General features: G+C 40.8%; 1 protein-coding gene and 1 pseudogene across 1 annotated transcript; both read right to left on the bottom strand.

The window, feature by feature from the left end:
* Positions 1–7,865: 7,865 nt before the first annotated feature.
* Positions 7,866–7,921, bottom strand: LOC135710222 (U2 spliceosomal RNA; annotated as a pseudogene).
* A 12,737-nt stretch (positions 7,922–20,658) lies between these two features.
* On the bottom strand, positions 20,659–22,030 carry Osi11 (Osiris 11). Its single transcript, XM_065232698.1, has one exon. The coding sequence runs from the start codon at positions 21,933–21,935 to the stop codon at positions 21,144–21,146; it is 792 nt and encodes a 263-aa protein (XP_065088770.1). The 5' UTR covers positions 21,936–22,030; the 3' UTR covers positions 20,659–21,143.
* Between the last annotated feature and the right edge of the window lie 2,046 nt (positions 22,031–24,076).

Raw genomic sequence — 24,076 nt, 5'->3', positions numbered from 1 at the left:
CTCCCCAGCATTATTCTTGAAAGTAGTCTAACTGAGAATTTCAGAAGAGACGTTAGTGTCGCTAGTATCCAATCTACGAAGTATATCATAACAACGCTAACGCTAACGCTAACGCTAACGCTAACGCTAACGCTAACGCTAATAATTGATTCAAAACAAGCATTCACTGATCATTATACTACAATTATCAGCAAAGCAAATAATATGTTTGGCTTTATCAAACGATTCAGTTACAATTGTCATGACCCGTATGCAATGAAATCACTGTACTGCCCATAATCGCATATCAGTCCCATATGGATAGGAAATCAAGCAAAGATGGGACTGATATGCGATTATGGGTAGTGTACATTTCATATGTAAGATCAATACTTGAATATTGCAGCATAGTTTGATCACCTTTTTCATTCACGCATGAGGAACGATTCGAATCAGTGCAAAAGCAATTCTTACTATTTGCTCTTCGTAAATTAGGTTGGACAAGATTTCCTCTTCCATCTTATGAAGCACGCTGTATGCTCATCAACATTCAAACATTGAAAGCGCGTCGTGAATTTGCAATGGTTTCGTTTGTGAACGATATAGTATCGCACCGAATTGACTCAGTAGAACTGTTATCAAAGCTTAATTTTTACATACCTTCTCGGAAACTGCGAACTCGAAATATATTTACTACAAATCACTATCGCACAAATTATGCCAAATTTGGTCCACTTAATCAAATTATGACTGCTTACAATAAACATAGTGCAGCTATTGATTTTATAATGACAAAACCCAGATTAAAGCAGTACTTTAATTCTATTCGTACTTTTAACACATGACTTGTAACTTGTAAAAAATGCTCTACATCTGATTGACGACAAAATAAATAAATATTATTATTGATATTTTCGTTCTATCGATCAGAAAAGATCAAAAATATCAATGATTTCACCGTGCACAAACCAATAATAGGTTTTTTTTCCTATGTGTTAGTTCATTAGCTACAACATAGATCCTATTCGAGCGCATTGTATGAATATTTACGCTCAAAAGAAAAGAAGCGCTCCTAGCGAATCCCCTTTTTCTACACACTACGAAAAAGTCATGTCAATTTCCATGCCCTGAGACCTACTAGCCCAAATGGCACAAGAATCAGTTGAAAGAAACGAGAAAATCAATTAATCATTTTGTTCGACCATTTTCCACAGAGATGGCGCTGTTCCGCTGGTAGGAAGTGATAAAAATCCCCATATAGAAATTAAGAGAAGTGTGAATAATTCGCTTCCGGTGCATATTCAGGTCAAAAAAAGTCAACGACAACCTAAGAGAAATTCTCTCTCACGAGCTCAATCTCTCAACATGCCATGTATTTTGTTGACATTCGATTTGTGATTTCCCTTTCACAGATTACAAAATAGAGTACCTGACACTACAAAACATGTCTGGTACCTCTATATATGCATTTGCTTTAGCATTTGAAGTCCCTCCTTTTTACATATTCTACGCAAAAGATACTTTATGCCCCGCCCCATACATACAATTCGGCGGGAAATTCTGTGAGGGGTGAGCTATTTTGTGTGCAGAATGTGTAAAAAAGAAGGGACTTCGAATAATAATCTAAATGCATATATAGAGGTACCAGACATGTTTTGTACTGCAGTGTCATCTGTGAACAATTAAAGGAAAACAGATTGTGTGTAGTTTCCAATAGATGTCACCGCAAACAACAGCTATGACATCTGATGGAACATGAATGCAGAAGCTTGACAAAATGATCAATTCAATCAAGCGTACTTTTCGTCGAGTTGTGCATGTTTCGGTTTGGGAACACCTAATTTTACATGTCTGAAGGCACTTTTTTTGCAACTTTCATGTACCTCAGTTTTTCAGGAGGTTAGTATCGATTTTAACAATCAAATAAATGATTTTCATAGTTTGTAGATAGAGGGCGCAATGTGTTTTTTTTTATTTTTCCTTAAAAATTTAGGCTTTTTTACACAGCATATCAAAAAATCAACGATGCGTTGTTTTTCATTAGCTGATGATAAAAATTTCATCTTTCAAAAACTGCAAAAACTGTCGTCGCTATTGTCGTGGGTTATTTGGACGCGTTGTCTTTCTTCATAGCTGAGTTGAGGCCGGGCTGGATAGTTTGACGGCCGGTATGTCTCATACATTTAGCAAATTTCAGCGTCTGTAATATAAAAAGTACAGTTTAAAGTTATGTAAAATATATAGTTATAAAGATAACAGTTTCATACCGACCTTATTAGCACTCAGATTAAGATCTTTCTTAAAGCTGAGTAAATCTTCGTGAGAAATCTTAGATTTTTTCCTGACTATTTTGGTCTTCCTTCGACGTTTGAAAAACTAAACTAGGCTAGTTCTTTGCCTGCTTTTAGCAACAAAGTGATTTTTACTTTCATCTGCCAATTTGAAGAGATTCTGAAGTTTCTGTTCATGACGTTTCCCAGGAGAAACCTGCGTCAGACATAATTTGCAAATTTTTATTTTTCCCGGTACAAGAACCGGGATGGGATGCAGCAGGAAAACTTTTCGAAACATCGATTTCCGATGTAAAACGTCGAATTGCTTGGCTTGATTCGATTGTGAACGCTAACATAAAAGTGAGTGCTGTTAATGAAATTATGTTTAACTCCGTTCAGAACTTATCTGAAGATCGACGCACATCTTTAAAGTTTGTAGAACTTCCCTGAAGTTTGTAGAACCTCCCTGAAGTTTGTAGAACTTCCCTGAAGTTCAATAAACTGCTCTGAAAGTTGTTGAATTTCTTTGCTTCTTTGGAGGAACTTATTTAAAGTTTGCAGAACTTTCCTGAAATTCACTACAGTTCCCTATAGTTCGCAGAATTTCCTAGAAAGTCGCCGAACCTTCCTGAAAATTTCCTTAGACAAAATTTAAGCTGAAGACTACCTGAGCTCACTGGGCAAGAGTAGCTAACCTCATGTGAGTTTCATTCCTGTATTAAAAGGCATTATCGGTTAAACGATTTTCAAACCAATTCGTCATGGTTGCCAGAATTTATTTTCGATCTCGCCGTTGAGTCAAACATATCAATTTTTTTTTTAATCCAAGCAAATTTTTCTAGCCTCAGGATGTTTTGGTGGCAAATTCCACCTTTGCCACCTGCTGAGTACGGGACACAAAACTTTTGGTTCCTACTATCTCCTTTATTGAACTCCGGTAAAAATCTTTCAACAATCGTCGCTACTAAAGTGGATTGATTTTTTTTTTGACAGTGTCGCTTTTTCAAAGCACAAGAAGCGAACTCTCTATTTTTTTCATAAGGTTTTGTTTTTAATTTTTCCAGATTTTCTACACGATACCTCCAATAAAAAAGCACTCGAAACAGGACAAAAATCAATGCCTACTATGATTACGTAGCTGTCTCGGACTGTCCTGCTTGTTTCTGTCTCTTATACTCTTATGAGGGAAGAGAAATTAAATAAGAAGTTGTTCTAGCAACAAATGTTAATTGATTTTGCACAAAGTCGACTTAATCAATACGGATTTTACTTGAGAGTCAAAAAGAACTCTTCAATGCCATTTGGATTAATTCAATCAACTTTTGAACCTTGTTTAACTGCATTTGTTCAATTCGTAATAGTTTTGTATCGTCAATAGTCCATGTATGCCTTTATAATCGGATTTGTAAACTTCAAAACACTTTTTCTCAAAAAACGCAAGGTGAAATATTTTAAAACCATCACAGATTTGATTGTTAGGATCAATACTACCATCCTGTGAAGGAAAATCTGAGGTACATGAATTTTGCAAAAAAAAGTGCCTTCAGACATAGCGTGTGGCGTTCCAATGCGTTTGGACTAGGGTCAATTAACCAGTTTTATCGAAACCAGTTTTACCGGTATTACTGTGCTATTTTGCAACACTGAAATACCGGTTTTGTAGGATAAAAAACCGGTATTTTCGGTATTTTTGTTGAATTTTTCCAGCATATTTCATTGTTTTTCACCATAGTGACTGAAATATAAATAAATGAATGTTTGTAATATTAAAAACAAAAAAAAACAAAAGAATAATATACTTTACGTACAATGACAAATGACTATGGATTAGAGAGGGTTTAGTATAAGAGAGGAGTGGACTGGCTGGTTTTGAGCCAAACAAACTGGGCCTTATTACGGGTTTCACTACACGGTGATAATGAAGTGATACTCAGAATAAGAGCCGTGATTTCCGTACAAATCAAATGGGAATCACTTCACTGTGATGACAAGTGAGAAGTTTTCACCGTGAAATGGCATCCGTAATAAGCCCCAAACAGTTAAAGCCAGAGCCAATCGAGCAGCGCCTATCTTGATTGCATTGGCAGTGTTGCTAGAACTCTCCTAGGCATAGGTTGCCAAAGCAAATTGTTTTGAATCCGCTCCTCTCTTATACTAGACCCTCTCTACTTTGGAGTATTCTTCAAGACATCGCGGTCTGCTCCGCATCCGCTTGAAATTCTTCGTCGTTTGATTGATTTGGAAGACAACGGAAAACATGCATAAGCCGAGCGAAGAGAGGAGCTGAATCAACTGGATGACACAGCTGATGTAGAGAACGATGGTTTGACCGTGAAGGATTTTTTTAAAACGGTTGAAGCAGTCAAAGTTTGCAGCTTCCAGAACTAGCTCAGCGTCAACGTTATAAAACAGTATGAAGCAAGTTATTAAACAAGAGTTTGCCTACTACGATGCTGAGGGTTTAAAAGGCAAATATATGAAGATGATTAACGATGCCCTTTGTATTTTAGGTCCTGTTTACTTCGTCAATAAGATCCGTTCTTGTTTGGAAGATAAACGCTCGTTGCATTCTTAAATTTTACGTTCACGAACAAGCCTAGCTTTGATGAGCGCATTTCTAACTAAATCATTTACCAATAAACACATTTTGTTATACCGGTTTTACCGTTTTTACCAGTATTAGGTTTTTCAATACCGGAAAACAGGTTTAAGAAATCAGCCTCCAGTATTGCCTACCCTAGTTTGGACGGAATTGAAACTCGTAGGATAGATTTTAAACAATATCTCCACAATGTGTGACTCTTTATCAAATCGTATGGTACGTATGGAAAGATGAATAAATTAAGAAGTCATCTTTGACATAAATATTAAATTTTTTGTTCAAACCGGTTCAAAAAAGAGAGGTTAAACGCGGGTTGTGCTTAGTAGGACGGAAAATATATCAAAAACCCGAATTGGCAATCGTATTATCGAAATGTAATAAAACTGTCCATCGCGATTCCGTTTACGACAATTGTGAAAAAATTTTAAAGTAACGGGTGGCAACTAAAATTTTGGAATTTCTTTCTCAAGCTGTCAAAAAAAGACAAACATACTTGAAGAAGATCTGATTTATTGAAATTAAAGATACATTATCCATTGTTGAAAAAAAATTAGTGAACATTTGAAAACGGTCCGTAATCGGATATTCGGCGAAGCTTCCGTTTGATGTCGGAACAGGAGCGTTGTACGGCCTTCATGTCAACTTTGCGAATGCATCTCTTGATTCTACCAATCAACTGTTTGCAATTCGTGGTCTCCAGTTGTTGTGTACAAACAAGGAGCTCAAAACCCCAAAGAAATCTTCGATTGGGCGACACTGAGGCAGATTTCTCGGGTTGTGGTTTTTGGGTACAAATGGGATCGAATGGGTATTCAGGAACGATTGTGTTTTTTTTTTGGCGTAATGCGATGACGCTTTATCCGGCCAAAACACGTAAAGGGTGTCCACGATGAAATTGCCACACACAAAATTGATTCGCAAAATTCGAGTTTTCATCCGATTGCCATCAAATTTTCAGGGATTGAGAAATAACTATTAAACTTCATTTTACCATTTTACTCGTATTTTATTTACAGTCCATACGCAAATGCCCGCACCTTGGCCTTAACCCCGGCCATAAGATTCTGCACAACCTGTGAATCAACCGTTTTTTGCATGTAAACCCATACTTTCTTCAGTTCCTCGACTGTCTTCACTACCTTAGGTCGTTTAAGAAGGTGCTGCTTCATAATCGCCCAGTACTTCTCGATGGGGCGGAGCTCCGGAGTGTTGGGAGGGTTGAACATTTTCGGCACGAAATTGACCTTATTGTCCGCATACCACTTCAGTACGACCTTGGAGTAGTGGCATGAGGCCAAATCCGGCCAGAAGATTGTTGGGACGTTGTGGGCCTTCAGGAGAGGAAGCAGCCGCTTCTGGAGGCACTCTTTTATGTACACCTGTCCGTTCATCGTGTCTTGGGTCACGAAAGGTGCACTCCGCTTCCCGCACGTGCAGATGGCTTGCCAAACCAGGAATTTCTTCGCAAATTTGGACATCTTCTGAGTGCGGACATGCTCCGGAACGCTGAACTTATCCTTGGCCGTGAAAAACAGGTTGCCGGGGATCTGTTTGAAGTCGGCCTTCACATATGTTTCGTCGTCCATGATGCAGCATTCAACTTTCGTCAGCATGTTGAGGTACAACTTCCTGGCACGGGTTTTGGCGGACTTGTTCTGCTTCTCGTCGCGATTAGGGGCCTTTTGTACCTTGAACGTTCGAAGCCCAGCCTTAGTTTTGGCCTTCTGGACAAAACTTCGGCTTAGGTGCAGCTTCTTAACCACATCCCTAACGGAGGCGTTCGGATTTCGGTTGAAGGCCCCAACTACGCGGTTGTGATTTTTGGTGTTGTACGGAATACTTTTTCCTTCACTTCTGGGCTTCCGATCGGTGGTCAACCGTTCCTCGAACCGCTTAATCACTCGCGACACCGTGGAATTCGCGATTCCCAACGTTTTAGCGATGGAACGATGCGAGAGATCCTTGTTCTCGTGATGAATGCGCAAGATTTTATCACGCACGAGCTGTTCTTTCGACTCCATTTCCGCGCGTTTTGATCACAGGACTTTAAAACTTGCAGGATGTAAATAATGCACTATGAACTAAATCCACCCAAATTTTCATTAAATTCTACCCTACGGTTAAAAAGTTAGAGCAATTTCATAGTGTGGCAATTTCATCGTGGACACCCACACACACATGACATTTTCAAACGGTGTGGAGGAGGAGCTACTCAATGTTGATGATTAATTGGAAGGATGCACAGTGGTTGAAATCGTCATTTTCGTGCGCTTAATTAATAGCTTTTTTATTATGGAATTTCGATATACTACTGCGCTTCTCTTTCAATTTTCAATTCAAAGATTAATCCCTCTAAAAGTGAGATAGTAAATTTATTTTTTCAACTATTCAATTAACAGGGTTTGTTTCTTGGACAAATTTGTAGAAAATTCCTTTGCAAACAATTTTGCGCAAGACGCTTAGACCAAATGTTCGCGCCCGTCGCCGGAAATCTTTTCGGACACACATGAATAGTACGTTTTTACACAACGAAAATACACTTTATTACGCGATCACTAAATTACATTTATTACGGTAAAGGACAGAACGAACGAAGTGTCTTCCGCGACGGTTTATTATAACTGATATTTTTCTATCTATCTATTCGCCTTGACACCAGTCCCGAAGTGACGTTTCTTCACACACATTTTGACAGTTCCTTATGGGGTTTTGCGTTGGAGTGAGAGGATAAGAAAAAGTCCGCTATGTTTCACACATAGACTGACAGTTACATATGAGATTTCTCCATAGGAGTAAAGAGTTACAGAGCTCTCGTCTACGCCAATTGCCACACAGCTGACTCAATCGGTAGCGATCGGTCGTCAGCTGTATGTATATAAGGAGCAAGAACGGCTCGACGGGAGAGATTCTCTATTATATACAATTTTCTAGGGATGCACATGCAAAACTGTGGCATCGATACTTTTTGTCTTCTCGCTCTAACATAAGCCGGCCGCCTTGAAATATTTGTTGTCTCCCTATGGGAGATCTATCAGATGTTAAGCTGATAAGAACAGATACTACAATTTGTTTTATTTTTTTTATTTTCAAGGTACGTAACGTTCTTAACGTTGTTTTTTGGTCCCTCAAAAATAGCTTTCAGGCATTCAACCATTCAACAATTGAAATCTCGATGTTCACATATTATCACATGTTACCAGAATTCTCATAAACTTTTCCAGGTAATCAATGATCTTCAGAATGTCCATAGGATTGTTTTGTATATATAAGATCTCTGGTCCATTAGGTTTTATTATGAAGATGTTAAATTGTCCAAAAAGTCAAAATCAGTAATCAAACATCTCCATTAAATCCTCTGGATATAAAGTGAAGTCTCCTTTACTCGATTTTTCCCTAACTAGATGGTAATCCAGGATACTTGGGCTACTATCCTTATACAAATTTCCGGATTTTATCTCCCTAACTCCATGGTCCCTTCATTATCGAAATAGGAAGAAGTAACTGCATAATTTCCACTAAGCCTTATAGATCTTTGTTCAAGACATCTGGTTCAGCAGATATTTTTTTTTTAATCGCTATCTGATCAGGAATCTAAATAACATCTATCAGGTATCTTTTCATAATACTAAGCAATAAGAAATGATTGCATACTAATGAGGTGATGTTCAAGATGATGATCAAGATGTTCAATAGATCATCATACAAAATAACGTTTCTTAGATATGAACTCATAATTCTATTGACCAGTAATTTTTTAAATATCCTCAGGTGATCAAAGATTTTCGTGAAGTCCTCTGATTGTTCAAGACTTCAGGTTCATCAAGAACTATTCTGAAGATCTCCATCTACCCAGTAATCCTGATACCATCTGTCATATATTTTCTCACAATTGCTCAGAAATTATTTAAAAAATCTTGTGATGCTTAAAAATGTCTGTCAAATCTGTAACCAGTGGTGTGTCTGTCTGTCTGAGATTAGTGAGATTGTCGCGATTAGTGTTTCGTATTTTATGTATAACAATATGCCAAGGAAAGGTTTGAATACAAGCTACCAACACCACCCATCGCCCACAAAATCACCCACTGGACAGTACACAGCCACACCACTAAACGACAGGAAGGTCCTCTACCTACCACCAGATGGCACTGTTTACTGGATTTGGAGGCCATTAGGAGGTGGCATAATGGGGCCATGATGAGGCGAAATAGGGCGGAAGGACGATGGCTCAGCGAGGAGGAGAGAGGATATATCAGCCGCCATCGTTGAGAATTATTTGATTGGCGATACTCAACAGCGATACTTCGTAAAGCTAGTTCAAGCAAGTTCGAAAACCAGTAAAAAAAACCGTGAGGACGTGAAAAAAAAGTGAAGAAGGAGAGTGAGCTGCAGAACCATCCAGGATCCCGTAGTTTACCGCTGGCAATTCATCCACGGCGTGGTCAGACCCCGTAGTGTCCGCCATTCGGCATACGGCGCGGTTAGACACGGAGCATCTTCCGATACGAAGGTATCCGGGAATACTAACCAACGGCCCATCGCCACGCCACGAGTATAGTGAGGAGAGAGAGAGAGAGATCAAAGAGCCGTCGCGGAAAATACCGAAGTACGCGACCGGATTGCGAACCAAGTCGAGGAAAGGAACCGACTGGCCTGTGAAAAGTGCCCAGAAGGAAGCTGAGGAAGGTGAAGGAGTGGCTGTAGAAGGACCAACAGCGGGCCCGCGCTGAAGAATTAGAAGAAACGTCAGGCGAAACGAGGTAGGAGATAGCGAATAAGAAAGTGGGACGACAGTGGGACGAAAGTGGGAACAATAAAGGTGCCTATAGCTAAACAAGTGTTGTGTGTGTTAGATATTCGAGTGTTTCCTTGGCCGTAATATTCGAGCGCGCATGCCGACCCTGAGGTAGTGTAGAGGGGGGTCTCATTAGTGCTGGGCAGGGAGTACCCCATCTGTTACAAATCTTTTGGATGTTTTTTATACGATCATCTGCATATTCGGTTAACAGTTCCCTGGGGTCTCCTAGAATATGAGACACCCCTCTATTGGTTGGCTTTGAGTGGATCCATGGCTGCCAAATTTGAACGAATGCTTATAAGATCTTAATGTCCGGGAGATTTTTAAACTTTGCATGGCAAACCCTAATAAACAAATACCATAAACGAACCGTATCCCGGATGGGTAAACTATCCCACAAATGGTTTGGATGAATCCTCGAAAACGTCGTTAAGCTCTCTTTTATGTTTATTTCTATTAAAGCATGGATCAAAACTATTAATTCCCCAAGTCACCAAAAGTTATGATAAAAGGCTATTGGTGGCAGCTTGGTTAAGAAGTTATAAGAACATGAAAGTTCCGGTACCATAACTGAAGAGCATTCTAAGCAGCTTTTTGCCGAACTTGAACGGAACTTTTAGAAAATAAGTTAAAAAAGGCTTTTGTCCTCTATACACCCATTTTATATTTAGTTTGCACTTTCATGAAAGTTAATTCTGAAGTCAGGTCTTTATGAAAGTTATTTGTAGTCTATAAGCAGTTATGAACGTTTATTGATTTTATCAGCTACTACTACTAATATTGGAGCTGTTTGAAGAATTAAACAGCACGTGACTGACTAGAAAACGAAACAAAACAGCTTGAAGAATTTAATATTGGTTTTTACCCGCATGTTATTTCAACATACTTGTATCGCAGTGGTTAGTGTTTGTAGATCGCATGCATTTGAGCCACTGATCATTTAATATATATGTACATAAATTTTTTTGCTAATAAAGACTTGTGCAGATTGCTTCATGTATGCTATGACGGACCTTATTAGAAACTTTCAAGTTGCTAAGAAGTTCCGCAGAGCACTTTTAAGCAACTTTAAAGTTGCGAAGACGTTCCGCTGGGAGCTTGTTCGAAACTGTGTTCTGGTCATGTTTTCAGCCTTGACTGAAGTTCCTAATAAGTTCTTACGGATGGTTATTGGAACTTTTGTTGAACTTCAAGTTGCTTGGAGTACACATCAGAACTTTTTGGAGCCTGAAGTTCTTCGTGCGCTTTATATTGCTTCTAAAGTAGCCAGAAAGTTGTGTTGGAACTTTATTTGCACTTAATGGAACTTGAAAGTGGGTTTTATCGTTGAATGTGGAACTTTTTGTTGCTTGAGAAGAAATTTATGTCGGAAATTTATTTGAACTTATGGAACTTGAAAATTCTTATTTCAAATAACAGACTAAAGTGGTAATTTTTATACGATAGATGAGGAGGAGAAAGTATAGAATTGATAGCTCCGTTTAGAGTACGGCAGTGTGAAAATTGCATAGAGAGAGTAGACAGCGAGCTTACACACTACGAAAAAGACATGTAAATTTCAGTGGAAGGATGACGGAAATCCACAGCGACAACGGCACCGCTTTCAAGAGTGCAGCTAACGAGCTGCATAGAATCTACGAGATGATGAAGACCAATGAAGCTGATCGGAAGCAAATCCTCGACTGGTGTGCGGAAAACGAAATTGTTTGGTGCTTCATCTCACCCCGTGCGCCCCACTTTGGCGGTCTGTGGGAGGCAGCCGTCAAATCAGCCTAGAACCACCTGTTAAGTGAAATTGGTACCGTCAACGTCAGCTACGAGGACATGGTCACATTACTCACCCAAATCGAGATGTGTCTGAATTCCAGACCATTAATTCCGATCCCAACTGATCCGTCAGACATGGAAGTCCTCACCCCTGGACACTTCCTGATCGGAACCAGCTTGCAAGCCATCCCGGAACATAATCTATGTAACATTCCGGACAATCGTCTTACGCACTGGGAGCTCACACAGAAGCGGTTCCAGAGAATTTGGTCCAGATGGTACCCAGAGTACCTGCAACAGCTCCAGTCGCGATCCACGAAGTGCAGGTCACCAGTCACCATTGAACCTGGACGAGTCGTGGTGATTAAGGACGACAATCTACCACCGATCCAATGGCCACTCGGGAAGATCACCAAGGTACACCTGGGCAAGGACGGGGTAGTTCGTGTCGTCACTCTGAAAACTGGGTCATCCGAAGCCGTCGTCAGACCAGTCGCCAAGATAGCGCTGTTGTCGATTCCGGAGAACTAAGTTCTAGAATCCTTTGAGTGAGACCTGGTAGAACACGCCGAAATTTGCTCGAGGCTTTCGAGGGAATCTAGCAGGTGATTGCGGTTCCAATACTCTCTATGTATCTTGTCAAGTCTACCTGCTCTTTTCTATCCCCAGTCGATGACACCAACGATGAGCAATGGGCAAAGCTTATCACCAACTCTCTCTGTATCGAGTTCAGTAAATCCGGTAGCCACAACAAGTCGAACGTTACCGACCATTCACGTCGTCTAGATTTCGCTGTCCAAGCCGAACCGAAACGATTCGATGAGCTGAAGTTCCGAGAGCAATATAGAGTTTGTTGTATATAGTGTTGAACAATCAAGTTAGTTCAAGGTGGCCGGAATGATTGATGTTGAACTAAATTTAAACTAAATTAATCCTAAATGAACTTAAACCTACTTAACCTAAATGAACTAACTAAATCCTATAGCTAAACTTAAAGTTAAATCATAATTCTATAAATTGAAACGACTCTAAAACTTAAACGGTATCACCCTAATCCTAAACCAGAGATGATAAGAGAAATGAATAGGATGCTGCGCGCATGCGCAATACATGATAGTGCCCACTTGTAGTGGTCATTTTTCTGTTTTGTATATAGATAGGAGATGAAGCACATTGTAAATTTAGAGTAGTACAAAATATACCGTCGGAAGCGATACATCCCTTTTTTCTGTCCTGTTGTCCGGTCGTGGAAGAAAAGCAAAGAAGTGCAATAGTTCAATTAGGGGAAATGTATGTAATATCGGCCGAAATGTCGCTAATTTGGGCCCATACATAAATTCAGAAATTGACTAAATTTTCAATAGTAACCAAAAATATCGATTAGTTCCGTCCCAATGACGCGTTAATGTAGATAAAATTGATAAATAGCAGCTTTTTAGCGATGGCCCCATCTTAGATCAATAGGCCAACATTAGAGCCATTTCCCCTACCTAATGAATTCTTTGGTGGTCCGAAAGTGTTCCTTGGCGATTTATTAGTTTAAATGGCTAATCAGTATAAAGCAATCCCCGAATCGCGCGCAGTTTGCACAGTGCAAAACGTGCATCAGGAGCAATTTGTGTGACAAAGTGTCCGAGCAAAGTGGAAGAAACAGTGAATCATCGCAACAGAATCTTCTGGGCCGTCGATATTTCATGACGGTGGAAAATCCTTTTAAAAGGAACGGGTAAGCCCCAGCAATGCCAATTAAAAAAAATATATATAACTCAAAAACGTAAATTTCCAAGAAAAAAAAATAAAAACATGTAGTGCCTTCTGTGTACAAACCATGAAAACCATAAAAAAAAAACAATCATTGTTTTTCATCAAAAAATCCAACTTGTTTATACCATTATAGTGTTATATGTTTTGATTTACCTGTCATTTGATGTTTTGATCTTTGAAATCCAATGGTTCAAAAGTTATGAATTAAAAAAAAACATTTTAGAAAAAATATTGCTTTTCCGGACCTTCTCAACACGGAAATGGTCACCCTACTTCTTCTTATTATTTGCATTTCAAGCCTATTGCTTAGTGCATATTAGCGTATTGCGTGCTCTCACCTTAGTGTTCTAAATGCACTTCCACAGTTATTAATTGAGAGCTTTCGATGCCAATATCAATGCATGAATTCGTATATTGTGTGGCAAGCACAATGATAGCTATAATCTATGCCCAGGCCAACCCGAAAGCTTCCTTCGACCGGACCGGGAATCGAACCCGCTTTACCGACTAGGCTATAAAAACCCATCTTAAGACAATATAAAAAATTGCTTCTAATATTTTACGATGATGGTAAAAACTACCCATTTTTACGAAATTCTGAGAACCACTATATCGTTTTCCTATGACATGGCTGGATACTTACTTTGTTTGAGTATGGTTTGTTGAAGAATCCGATGAAACTGTCAATAATTGAAACTCATTCCTCTCGTATTTCTTTCATTCTCTTTTTGCACTTTGCATATAACAGCATCTCATACTAATATCTACATTGATTCAATGATGTTCGGACCGCTAATTCCGAGTGATCGGTGTTATTTCTAAGTGTGTATATATAATGCTGATCCTGAAAACCAACAGAGCAATACATTATTGAACCGTTTTGTTTTGTTTTTTTTTTTCTTTGGTTTGTTTTCCGTCGATCTTGTTTTCCGTGCTGACCACCAATGCTACCGACGCCAGGGAGGCAGCTCCCACACCTGGACCCTACCTATCGACCCATCAACTCATGAACCGGGGACCAACGGCTTTATTTCCGAAGGAAGGCGTGATCAGAGATTTTATGCCTCAGAAAATCCAGGCGGCATTCCATGTTAAAACTGTTTATGGATAACGAACAATTAAACTGTAAGAAATATGCTGGTTTTTGTTGTGCTTGAAAGGGTTGAATGTACATATGCTTCGGATAGTTAGGATTTTCTCAAAGTGAGTCGAAATTGTCATTAGCTTAAGCGCATCTTCAATATGGAAAAGAGTTCGGATGTAAATTGGATCATTCATTCCTCGTTCTGCTAGCGAATGAGCAACATCAGGGTCTGTTGTCTCGTCACAAGGCATAGCTTTGAAAGTGTTTTTTTCACCGCGAAACGTTATTTTCCGGAAAAAGTTTTTGTGCCTCAGGTGACTCGCGCATTTCTGGAGGAAGCAGCCGATCCTGGCGAAGCCTACGGTCGGACTGTCCACCTTTAAAACCCGCTTCGACGATATCGAAATTCGGCATACGGCAAAACACACGGACGGTGTGTACAACTGGAAACAATAACCAGCAGAAAGCAGTGAGCCACCGCACGGACGGTGTGTACGACCGGCATCTATTGTGGCAGAGCAGCAACAATAAAAGCAGTAGAAACGGTAAGGGCAAATAGTAGCACGTATCTGTTTTTTTGTATACCCATTCCTCTGACTGTTTGCTTGTGAATCGTCTGTCTCTCCCCCAGTAAACGATTCCACATAGGGTGGTTCGTAAATCAAAAAAAGTAAAAATAAAATTATTTACTTTCTAACGAAAGTTTTAAATTTCGTATGGATGATGCACAGGGGGGCGTCAAGCCTCCCAATGATAAAGTTAGAAAGCGTCATTACCAGGCGTCTTCTGCTTCGCCTTGGGTTGTCTACTTTCGGCAGAAAGAGAAAGCCCTAAACTTCTTAGGAATTAAAAGAACGTTGACGCGTCGTTTCCCGGGGACCGAATTTCATCAGGTCAATCGGAACAAACTGCGTATAACTGCACTCACATATAAAGTCGCAAATGACATTGCTGACGACGAGGGTTATAATGAAGAGTATTACGTCTACATCCCATCTCGAGATGTGGAGATAGACGGCGTGGTCTCTGCAGTGAGCCTGACGTGTGATGACGTCATGGAAGGTATGGGGCGCCTTCAAAATGCTGCTACATCTACCGTGGACGTTCTGGGTTGCAGGATATTGTATTCAGCGACCACGGTAGATGGTCAAAAGACTTATTCCCCTTCAGGCTCACTACAGGTGTCTTTCGCTGGATCGGTTCTCCCAAAGTTTTTAGAAATTGAAAATGTTTTTTTCCCGGTGCGACTTTTTGTACCAAGGGTATACAATTGTACCAACTGCAAAAAGTTGGGACACACAGCTGCTTTTTGTGACAACAAGCCCCGTTGTGGCAAATGTGGCCAAGACCACATGGAGGGTGCTTGCCAACAGGAAGCAACTAAATGTGCTTACTGTGGCAAAGAACCTCTTCATGCTTTGCAGGACTGCCCTGCGTACAAGAAGCGTACCAATAATGTGAAGCGTTCAATAAAAGAACGCTCCAAGCTGACGTTTGCAGAAATGGTTAAGTTGCAAAATGGAACCTCTGCTTCGTTGGCATCAGCCGCTCAAAATGAAAACACTTTTGAGATTTTGTCTTCCGATGAACTGGACTCTGACATAGCAGATGAGAGTGAGTCTCCGGAGGTACACGCCCCCGGTAAAAGGAAGCCGACTAGCTCCCCGGGAGTGCGCCGGAAAAAAAATAAAACCACTCTCAAAAGCATGCAAAAATCTGAAGGTAGCGGGGATTCATTGAAAAAGCCGAAGAAATCGGTAATTGCTGCTCCATCTGATCCTTGCTGCAGCTTTTCCACCCCGCCGCTACCTAATAAAGGTAATCCTAAGAGATTACCAAAAATAAACACCACGTCTACTCGCAATTCAAAGAAAACTCTCCCGTCCAAGCGAGGAAAGATTAAATTTAAGGACATTGTGGATAACATTTTGAATGCCCTCGGCTTTCTCGACGAATCGCCACTTCGAGGGCTTATTGACCTGCTTGTTCCTATAGTCGGAAACTACTTCAAGCAATTGACTGCATCATGGCCCCTCATTGGTGAATTCATATCTTTCGATGGATAATTCGTCGAGTGAGGATCAAGATATGATCACTTTATTACAATGGAACTGTCGTAGTTTAATACCTAAATTAGACTCGTTCAAGTATTTGATTCACAATTCTGATTGTGATATATTTGCACTCTGTGAAACTTGGCTTTCTTCTGAAGATGAACTAAACTTCCACGATTTTAACATTATCCGCCTGGACCGAGATGATTCATATATGGTGGCGTACTTTTGGGGATCAAAAAGTGCTACTCCTTCTATAAAATCTCAATCCCAATAATTTCAGGCATTGAAATTGTCGCTTGCCAAATAAATGTGAAGAACAAAGATCTTTGCATAGCTTCTGTATATGTCCCTCCAAGGACTTCCATAAACCGCCGTCAGCTTTGGAGTTCAGTTAATATCCTTCCATCTCCAGTTCTAATACTGGGCGATATGAACTCACACGGTACTGGTTGGGGCGAATCATACGATGACAATAGAGCGGGTATTTTCTATGATTTGTGCGACGATTTCAACTTGACTATCTTGAACACTGGTGAAGCAACACGTATAGCAAACCCTCCTGCTCGAGAGAGCCGTCTTGACATTTCTTTGTGCTCTAACTCACTATCATTAGATTGTCTGTGGAAGGTTATCAATGATCCCCATGGTAGTGATCACTTGCCAATTATTATTTCAATCAAAAGTGGTCTTCTAAAAACAGATCAGTCAATTCAAGTTCCTTTTGACCTCACGAGGAACATTGATTGGCAAAAATTTGTATCGGCGGTAACTCTTGGTATTGATTCTACCGATCCTCTACCACCACTGGAAGAGTATCGTTTCTTTACCGAGCTAATCTACAAAAGCGCATTAGAAGCTCAGAAACGACGTGTTCCAAGTGCATCCCTCAAAAGAAGACCCGCCACCCCTGGATGGGATGACGAATGCACAAAGTTGTATCTTGAGAAATCCGATGCCTTAAAAGATTACCGTAGACATGAAAGATCTGAGCTTTTTGAAAAGGATCTAAAGCTTGAAAAAAAGCTTAAAAACTTACTAAAAGCAAAGAAACGAAATTACTGGCGTACTTTCATCGAGGGACTTTCTAGAGAAACCTCGATGACAACGCTTTGGAAAAAGGCTCGCTATATGCGAAACCGCTCATCTTCCAATGAGAGTGAAGAATACTCCTCCCAATGGATATTCGACTTCGCTAAAAAGGTTTGTCCAGATTCTGTTCCAGCACAACCAACTTTACGGGATACAGTCCGAAGTAACGGTTCTCTGGATGAACCATTCACAATACTGGAATTTTCAATGGCACTTCTTTCATCGAATAACTCTGCTCCGGGAAGCGATATGATCAAATTCGACCTTCTAAAAAACCTCCCCGATATCGCTAAAAGACGATTACTTAACCTATATAATTCATTTATGGAATTCAATATAGTTCCACCAGCATGGAGACAGGTTAAAGTAATAGCTATTCAAAAGCCTGGGAAACCAGCGTCTGATCACAATTCTTACCGTCCGATCTCTATGTTATCATGCCTGAGGAAATTATTAGAAAAAATGATCCTATTAAGACTTGACCATTGGGTTGAATCAAACAATCTACTTTCAAATACGCAATTTGGTTTCCGAAAGAGTAAAGGAACAAACGATTGTCTAGCGATGCTTTCATCTGATATTCAACTGGCCTTTGCGCACAAGGAGCAATTGGCTTCAGTCTTTTTGGATATTAAGGGCGCATTTGATTCGGTTTCCATAGACATACTGTCAGACAATTTGCACAGTAGTGGATTACCCGGTATTTTGAATAATTTCTTGTATAATTTGCTGTCAGAAAAACAAATGACCTTCAAACTAGGTCAACTGACAACTTCTAGAATTAGCTACATGGGCTTACCCCAAGGTTCATGTTTAAGTCCCTTGCTTTATAATTTCTATGTCAAAGATATTGATAACTGCTTAGATAATCTATGCACGCTTAGACAGCTTGCAGACGATGCCGTGGTTTCCACGAGAGGTCCACGTGCAGAAATCTTGCAAAGACCATTGCAAAATTCCCTAAATAATCTGTCTCTCTGGGCAAGAAATTTAGGGATCGAGTTTTCACCGCAAAAAACTGAATTGGTAGTGTTTACAAGGAAGCGGTTTCCAGCCCAACTGCGTCTAAATCTTTTGGGCTGAGACATTACCCAATCTTTAACCTTCAAATACCTTGGAGTCTGGTTTGATTCAAAATGCACTTGGGGTACCCACATTACGTATTTGAAACAAAAGTGTCAACAAAGGATCAATTTTCTACGATCAATTTCCGGGACATGGTGGGGTGCTCACCCGGAAGACCTCATTAAACTATATAAAACGACTATTCTTTCAGTTCTTGAGTATGGCTCTTTTTGCTTCCACTCGGCAAGAAAAAGCCACCTAATCAAATTGGAACGTATTCAATATCGTTGTTTACGTATTGCCCTTGGCTGTATGCATTCAACACACAATATGAGCCTAGAGGTACTAGCGGGCGTAAAACCCCTGCAGAACCGTTTCTGGGAGCTCTCATTAAGAATATTGATTAAATGTAGTGTCAGTAACAACCTTGTGATTGAAAACTTCGAAGAAATGCTCGAATTGAGCATCCAGTCTAGATTCGTGCGAATCTATCTTAATTATATGTCATCGGATATTAGCCTTCCTTGCTATAACCCCTCTCGTGTATGCTTTACTAACTACAGTTTCCCCATTGGCTATGATCTCTCCATGAAACAGGCTATTCAAGGAGTTCCAGATCAACTTCGACCTATCTCAATTCCCCGCATTTTTGCTGAAAAGTACCAACAAGTCAATTGCAATAGAAGATTTTTCACTGATGGATCACGCATTGATGGATCCACTGGCTTCGGCGTCTTCAATGAATACTCAACCGCCTTTCGGAAACTTCAGGAACCTTGTTCCGTTTATGTTGCTGAGCTAGCAGCAATCAACTTCGCATTGGGGATGATTTCCGATATGCCCATAGACCATTACTTCATCTTCTCGGATAGTCTCAGTTCGATTGAGGCTATTCGGTCGATGAAACAAGGTAGGCACTCATCTTATTTCCTTTCAAAGGTAAGGGAACAGATGAGTTTGCTGGTCGAAAGATCATATATGATTACCTTTGTATGGGTCCCCTCACATTGCTCAATCCCAGGCAATGAGAAGGCAGACTCTCTCGCAAAGGTGGGCGCACAACAAGGCGAGATTTATGATAGAAGAATTTCACATGATGAATTTTTCCCATTAGTACGTCAGAGTTCTCTTTTAAGTTGGCAAAACGATTGGACAAATAATTCTCTTGGGCGGTGGTTACATTCCATTATTCCAAATGTTTCTTCGAGAGCGTGGTTCAAAGGTCTGGATGTAAGTCGGGGATTCATTCGAGTGATGTCAAGACTTATGTCCAACCACTACTCGCTAGACGCACATCTCTATAGAATAAACCTCGTTGACAGCAATATATGTAGGTGCAGAACCGGTTATGATGACATCGATCACGCAGTTTGGTATTGCCCGGGTAATGACGCCTCCAGAGCACGACTATTGGATACCCTAGTGGCCCGAGGTAGACAACCCTTCCGTGAAGTAAGAGATGTATTGGGAACACGTGATCTTCCCTACATGCAAGCGATCTACGAATTCCTTTGTTTGTCTGATGTTAGAGTTTGATGTGACTATCCCCTCCTTTCCAAACAATTTCCCGCCATTGTGTCCCAGTCTTATTATCCTCCTGTTCCTGTGCTACTTGCCCCTGCCCAGCCAGGATTTGGTCAACCGTCCAAGAGTAGTATCTGAAGGAGGCTTCAGAAACCAGTTTCCTACCTAGATCCTTCCAATTGAAATTGTTACCTATTAACCTCGAGCCCGCCACGAGTAATTGGTACCCAATACTAACCTAGAAATACTGCTATTTAAAATGTAAATCAAACATTACTGATTTTGGCTCCGCAAAGTGTCACACACGACTGAGCCTAGTATATAAACGAACTAGTTAAAAAAAAAAAATTGGATCATTAGAATCAAGTCAAACAACAAGGTGAACTTACTTAATCACTGAATCCTAACGAATTTATCAGCGGATATCTTTTTTAACTACTGACAAAGGATGAGATTCTGAATGAAATCAGACCAATAGGAGTGTTCACCACTGGCACAGCAAAATGAAACAACCAGATTTCTTTTATTTGCATTGCTACACATGCTTCGACATGCTGATTTGAATTTTCCTTTATTTGACAGGGATTTGATTTTTTTAAATTTCCGTACACACAGAGAAACTCTTCTCTCCGACGGTACAACTCCGAAGACTAACTTATAGGATGTCAAAGGACAATTTGGTTTGGTTTTTTGCTTTGGTCTGATGGGGAGAATGGTTTGGGGACTGGGACATAAATGTTGTCAATAAATTAATTACAATTACAATAAATAATAAATACAAGATAACGTTACAAAGCAGCTGAGAACGACGGAATGGGGATCAAACTGTAACATTTTGGGGTTGGGAAATTGGGAAATAGTTGGTTTGGGGTTGATCCACCCTTCGGGGACTCAGCTGCGTTGGGCTGTCTTCTGGCTGCAAGCTTCCAATGTCTGCTTTTTTGGAGTGGTTATTTCGATCGACGAGATCTCGAAGTGCGCGCACGTCAGGGAGTTTGTCACGTACCGCGGTTACTCCCTGAAAGTCTTTCTATCCTAAGGTTTTTTCTTCTTTTCTGCAGTGGGGTTTTCGACGTAAATCCTAATGACCGATTGGAGCACGGGTTATGTTCGGGTTCGGGTGTGGGTTCTCTCGAAGGTGGATTTAGTTCTTTGGAACATGGGCCCGGTATGCACGATCTTGCATCTGCATATCGCCGCTGATGGAGTTTCCGAAGCTACGGTGGAACTGGCCGGACTCATGGGTATCGAATTCACCATGGTTTGACGAGTAGGTATGGCTCTGCTGGACGTGTGGGTGCTTCACGATTTCGTAGGTGGTCTTTTCGTGACCCTCTGGGGTGACCAGCTTCTTCAGACCAATGATGGCGGAGATGACCAGGGCGATCTTACCGATGATCAGAGCCTTACCAGCAACGATAGCGATGGAGTGGTACACCATGGTTAGGATACCTCCCTTGATAGCCATTGCAGCGAGGAATGGTCCGAGGTACTTCTTCATCTTCTTGCGACCTTCCTCGACCAGACGTCCGGTTTCCTGCTGTCCCGAGACGAGCATACGTGGCACGTTCAGCGAAAGCTGGTGGGAATCCATGAAACGGGCAGCACGTTGGTACAGCAGCTCGTCGATCTTGGCCGAGGACAGCTTGTTCAGTTCGAGTTCGTTCAGCGTGGGTTCGTTCAGGGCACGCTGTTGGTTGTCACCTTCGGCCTTTTTCACGATCGACATTCCATCAACCAGCTTGATGCTTGGCAGCTTGATAGCACGGTCCGTCAATTTGAGCGCCTGGATCTTGATGCACTTGAGCAGTTCGTCACTGTCTTCACAGAGGGAGTAAACTTTCCGCAGGCCACGTACAGTGCCATCTTCAGCGGTGGCGGTCTGAACGGCAATCAGCACACACAGTACACTACACACAAACTTGAAAGATGCCATTGCACTGCTTCCGTTCTAGTTTTGACTAAGGTAAAATAAACTAAACTACTAATTGATGGATCGATGGCAGTGCGCTTCTTCCGATGTGGGCTGCTTAGAGCAATTTATACTACTGATAACTTTCTTCTGGATGCACCCAGATTTTATCCGTCAAATTGCACCAAACTCCTACGCCGTGCAATACCAATCCAATCGGTGCATTTTACTTCAAATTCATCCATGTATGGGTAACCATATGTAAGTACCCCCACATGCAATCCATCGCACATTAGAGGAACTAGAACTTTTTGGAGCGTGAAAATTCGCACATATACCACCCACCCCCAACAAGCCCAAGGCAAACCTTTCTTCGACGTCGCCTCGTAGATCCGGTTAGCTCTACAGGTCCGGCTGAATCTTATGTTCAAAACCTACGCCGCAAAACTATTTGCAAGCTTCACTAATTTGCTGTAGCAAAAACAAAAAGTAAAAACGATAAATTAGCCGCTGCGCTCTGATGAGGATGCACCGCATGCAATGCAGCGATATGGCCTTTTTTTCCTAAAAAGGGGAGAAAGAGAAGGGGAGACGCTGGGGAAAAGGTATGTCCTGAACACGCCAAAGCCAAGGAACCGAAGGCCATGGACATTGGTGCTACCTTGCGAGCAGCTGAGACTGGTGTCCGGGCACGAAAGCGAAAAGGAAAATCGGTGAAAATTAAGCCCTCAACGGAGAAATGCCTAGCAGTGCACATACTCCTCGCCCTAAGCACATACATAAGAACGGCTATGTTGGTATGTTTTTACTTTTCCATTACTAGTTGGGTGCTCGTTTAAACATTTAAATCTCACCAGCATACATAGAGCGTTTATGTACTTAGCCGGAATGGAGGGCCGTGTCCTTCAGACCGTGAATGATGGATCGCACCGATTGCTACCGTCGTCGACAGGTATCGGACGCGATCCAGCAAATAAACAGCTACACATTTTCCCTTGCTGCTAGGTTTACACATAACTGAACATGATCGCACCCGGGTTGATCGTGAAACCACAAATTTGGTATAAGCATTTTATTTTGATTAAACGCTTTATTACAATCTGTTTAGTGACGTTGTTTAGGGGGTAGCTGATCTTGTGGGTGAAGTAGCGGTTGAGTGTGAAAGTATTTACTTATTGTTTGTTCATGGCTTTACTGATAGTGTGTTATTAATAAACAAACAAATTGTTATGCACGTTTTAAATAGGAGGACGTTTTAGGTGACTGGACAATATTTAGTAAACAAATTTGAATTATGTGGGTGTCATATGGGATCAATGGATCAGATCACCGAGTATCTGATCAGGAAGCAAAAGGTTGTGGGTTCAATTCCAGAGCCATCAACTAGAGAAATGAGTGACGAGATTTGTTAATTTATCAATTTCGTTTACTATGACATTACCTTTCTTACTCATAAGTCTTCTTCCATCTATGAGGGGTGGCAAAGCTCTCTGCATCTCTCACAAAGAACATGCATACATGACTCAGCATTTTGGAGGGAAAGAGAAGAATGCTAAAAACATAACCAGCCATGTACTAGGTACCCGAGCAGAGTCTGAGTCAAATCGGAAATTTAATTTAATTTTTGGATGTTCTTGTCTTTTGATATTCAGGTTGCTCTCAATTTATTAACTCGCTGAATTGCAATCTGTGCGCCCCACCTTAAATTTGTGCGCCCCTTTCCGAGCGTCCATAGTTGTAATGTAGGAATGTTGGAATACACGTAAGCACAATCCAGTTCAACTTACCATAAAATTAAGAAATACTCACAGGGAAGACAGTAATTCACGTAAAACACTTTCGCAATATGAACCCAGATGTTTAGCTTGATAAGTCCATCCCCCAAATATTGTTCTATCCTATCATGGTTGTATTCTTGTCTAGTAAAAATCAACTAAGTTTATAATGAAACTTTTCGCGGCATAGAAACCACTAACTAAGGCGATAATTTCAATATCTAGCAGGTATATATCGGCAGACAAAGTGCCTTGTAACCAGAGAGTTATTTACAGGCCATAGATAATCAGTGTACTGCATAGCTAACTAAGGGAGGCTCCACCCTGAAATTCTAGACTTTCCATAACATTCCGAAATTATTGCACTTACCTTACCAATCAGGCTAAGGC

This window comes from Ochlerotatus camptorhynchus, unplaced genomic scaffold, assembly GCF_037179485.1.
Source record: "Ochlerotatus camptorhynchus isolate MF236.1 unplaced genomic scaffold, CSIRO-AGI_Acam_v1.1 ptg000371l, whole genome shotgun sequence".
NCBI classification, from domain to species: domain Eukaryota; kingdom Metazoa; phylum Arthropoda; class Insecta; order Diptera; family Culicidae; genus Ochlerotatus; species Ochlerotatus camptorhynchus.
The sequence above is the reverse complement of the archived record's forward strand: the minus strand, read 5'-3'. Positions and strand labels throughout refer to the sequence as shown.